At 42.5% G+C, this 3,196-nt stretch overlaps 1 protein-coding gene across 1 annotated transcript; it reads right to left on the bottom strand.

Annotated features, from left to right (window-relative positions):
- Window positions 1-193: 193 nt before the first annotated feature.
- Window positions 194-1,780, bottom strand: PHALS_02610 (RxLR-like protein; the record flags this gene model as incomplete). The annotated part of the gene is made up of 1 exon (XM_024717025.1): window positions 194-1,780. One exon carries the CDS (start codon window positions 1,778-1,780, stop codon window positions 194-196), a length of 1,587 nt encoding a protein of 528 aa, XP_024582564.1.
- Between the last annotated feature and the right edge of the window lie 1,416 nt (window positions 1,781-3,196).

Here is a 3,196-nt window from a genome sequence, read left to right on the forward strand (position 1 = left end):
TCTCCCATATATATTTAGTATATTGATACTGAGAAAATACATCAAAAGCGTCGAGCCGGTTGCTTCCTAAGTATTGGAACCTTTGGTGCAGCAATGCGCCCCTGTTGGCTGCATCAGCTCATATCGCGTATAAAAAACATTCCAACATCCTTAAACCTTGTATCATATAATTACAATCCTATTTAGATTTAGTCTACAGTAAACACTCAAGCCACTTCACAGGCATCTTCCTTGGATCGAGAAGTGCATCACCCGCTCTGAAAGCGACATCAAAGTGATTGAGGCTCGACATATAAAAGCGATCGCTGTAGCTCATTCCAAATTTTGATCTGGGAAATCCTCCTGCGCAACTGAGAAATTCGACCATGCCGTCATTTTCTAGAGATTTGTGCGAGACTACCCTGCCTAATAGCCAGAAGCCGACCTGATACGAGGAAATGATACCTGAAAAACTGCTGCTGCACATTAAAGCGTACACATTTTCGCGATAGACTTGCTGTGCAGCCATGTAGGCGTGAATGAGCGTCGGATTACAATAACTTTCGTTGATATAAGCTAGTGATTTAATACCGTCGTCTGCAGGACAAAAGCCCGTCGTTTCAACGAATTTTTCCATGAAAAGATTCGTCTTATCCTTGCACGATTCCTGAAAATAATCAGAGGCCATGCTTCCGAGTATCGGGGTTCCTGTGCTGACCCATGTGGAGCTGTTGTCAATTCGGCATTTCCCGCTTGCGACTGCTCCTGCAACCAATAGTCCACCCATCGAGTGTGATACAATAATTGTATCCGAGATGTTTGTGCCATTGCTAGAATTGCTTGCTCTGAGGATGTGATCGCACACTTTTTGTTGTTGATTGCTGTCCGTCCAGGAATTATTTAGTGTGTTGAGCACTGCGAACTTAGTCGACGAACAACAGGGCGTACGGTCGGTTAGATTTCCCCAGTAGTGAAACGAATCCAAGTTCTCTTTCTCTTCAACTAGACTTCCAAGACCATGGATGAAGATGCATGGGCGAAGCTTCGATTTGCACGAGCACGAAGGCTGCGAAAGCGAGAAATCGAACGCTACTTTGAGCTTCCTCGCATCACCGATCGAAATGTGCTGTCCAGTTAGTAAAGCCTTGCCAATTGATGTGACAAAAATTGATGTTAATTTCTTTTTGCACTTGCGTCTTTCCATGGCCCTTATGGTAGGAGCGAATATCGGTGTGTCAGTCACTACGTACTCCACTTGAATATCCAAATCAGTGCCGTACATGATTAACCCAGAATTCTCAGTGAAGCACACACCAAAGTGAATACCATTTACCGAAGCTTTGTACGTGCTACCACCTGGGCATGAGATCGCCGAGCCGTCGCTTGTTAAGGTGGTTGACACTCTCTCCGCTTCATTCAGAGCCGCCACAATCGAGTTGATTGGAAGTAGAACATCCCTCTCGATGCAATTAATTTGTACTCTGTTTTCTGATCCGTCAAGAGAGCTGCGAGAGACGTACTCTATTCCGTCAACAAGCGAATAGTTAACGAGCGCATCATTTATTCCAAACGAGACAAACGTGTTGTAAAGCACACTAGTTGCGTTGCTAGATATAATAGGATGGGCGAAAACAGAGAACTTGGAGTAACCGTGAATTTTTGAGGCGGCACGTTTAATTGTAAAGTGGAAGCGCAAAGATGGCCAACTGATGCCAGACTTGTTGTACAATGAAACGTGCTGTGCAACAGCAAGCGTTAGGAGCACTGCCGATGCAATGAACGTGACACGAAATGGTAACATGATATATCGGATTGTGAGAATGCTGACCATCTGAGCGAAACCGTACGTTCAGCATGTATTAGCCAAACATGTGTTTATCCGATCCACATTTACCATTTCACCAATATGCAGATGGATGTTTAATCCATGTGAAGGGGTAGACAGACATTTTAGCTTTCCTCTCCCCCATCATCCACTATAATAATATAATTTGGGTTGTAGTCCAGAGCTTCATATCCGGAGACCGTGCTCAAGCGGGGCAAAATGCATCATGATATAGAGACACTGTTTAATAAATGAACCACCATCGCGCTATCAGCCAACTAGAGAACATAAAGAATTCGCTAACACGAACATTATACAATCGTTAAGTAAATTAGCAGCACTAACAGCGTAGTGTATCGTCTGCCTAAGGGTTTCTGTATGCTTGGATGATTACGGAGTTCTGGTATGATGACGTGCTTGTGCCATATTCAAATGAGCTCGAGCAATCAACTTACTTGAACCTTGGTTCGTTCCGTGAAGAACTCACAATTGCTTGCGCAGCCTTTTCAATTTAAGTTTGTGTTACTCGCCGTTGAGTAGTTCACCATTGTAAAGATCTTTACCGCGAACAGAAACGCAGAGACAAGCACCACGAGCCGTCACTAATAGTTAGCATCATTATGTATGACCCACAAAACTGCCTCTGTACGAGGTGGAAAAAATTGACTTGATTTGGCTATAGGCGAGTGTGGACATGTAGTGTTTTAACATTGTACACCCAAATTCTCTACGATGTGACTCTCGTGGCTGCAATCTGGTTCAAACTGAGATCGACATTTTCAAACAGAACATTTTTCCTCTACGAGATCTTGACCAACACTTTTGCATCCTTAGTACGTGGGATAGCATAAAAAATATTAGTGCATTTACCAATTATGAGTCTTTTACTATACTAAGTAGTGATGAACTTCTATAAAGAGTATCACAGGCGATACCGATTTGAGTATTATCATTGACTTGAATTTTGAAGGCCGTCTATATTAAAAGTACCAGACGAAGTGACTACTCAATCTACCTAGGATGAAGCTTGGCTTGCTGCGTCAGATCCAGCTTATTAGTATCTGAATGTAGTGTACAAATGTAGATACCTCTAAGCTGTATAGGTTTTCAGTCTATTGGGCGTTCATCTACGAAACTTTCCATGCCTCATATTGTATGAGATATGATAGTTTTATGCTAGATTGGCAATACGACAGCGCTGTTGAATCTCAAAAGACCATAATAAATTTAAAGTGCACCACTAATAGCATCCTAAGCCTAATTGATATCCACCGTGAATAAAATGCAACGCCGGTGCCCAATCTCGGTATCTCTCTCGAACATCGTCAGAAGCAACAATAAGAAATAGTACTCCTGATATATATAGTATCAGTTTAAACTAGACATCATTTT

This window comes from Plasmopara halstedii (genome assembly GCF_900000015.1).
Source record: "Plasmopara halstedii genome assembly, contig: Scaffold_2061, whole genome shotgun sequence".
Taxonomy (NCBI): domain Eukaryota; phylum Oomycota; class Peronosporomycetes; order Peronosporales; family Peronosporaceae; genus Plasmopara; species Plasmopara halstedii.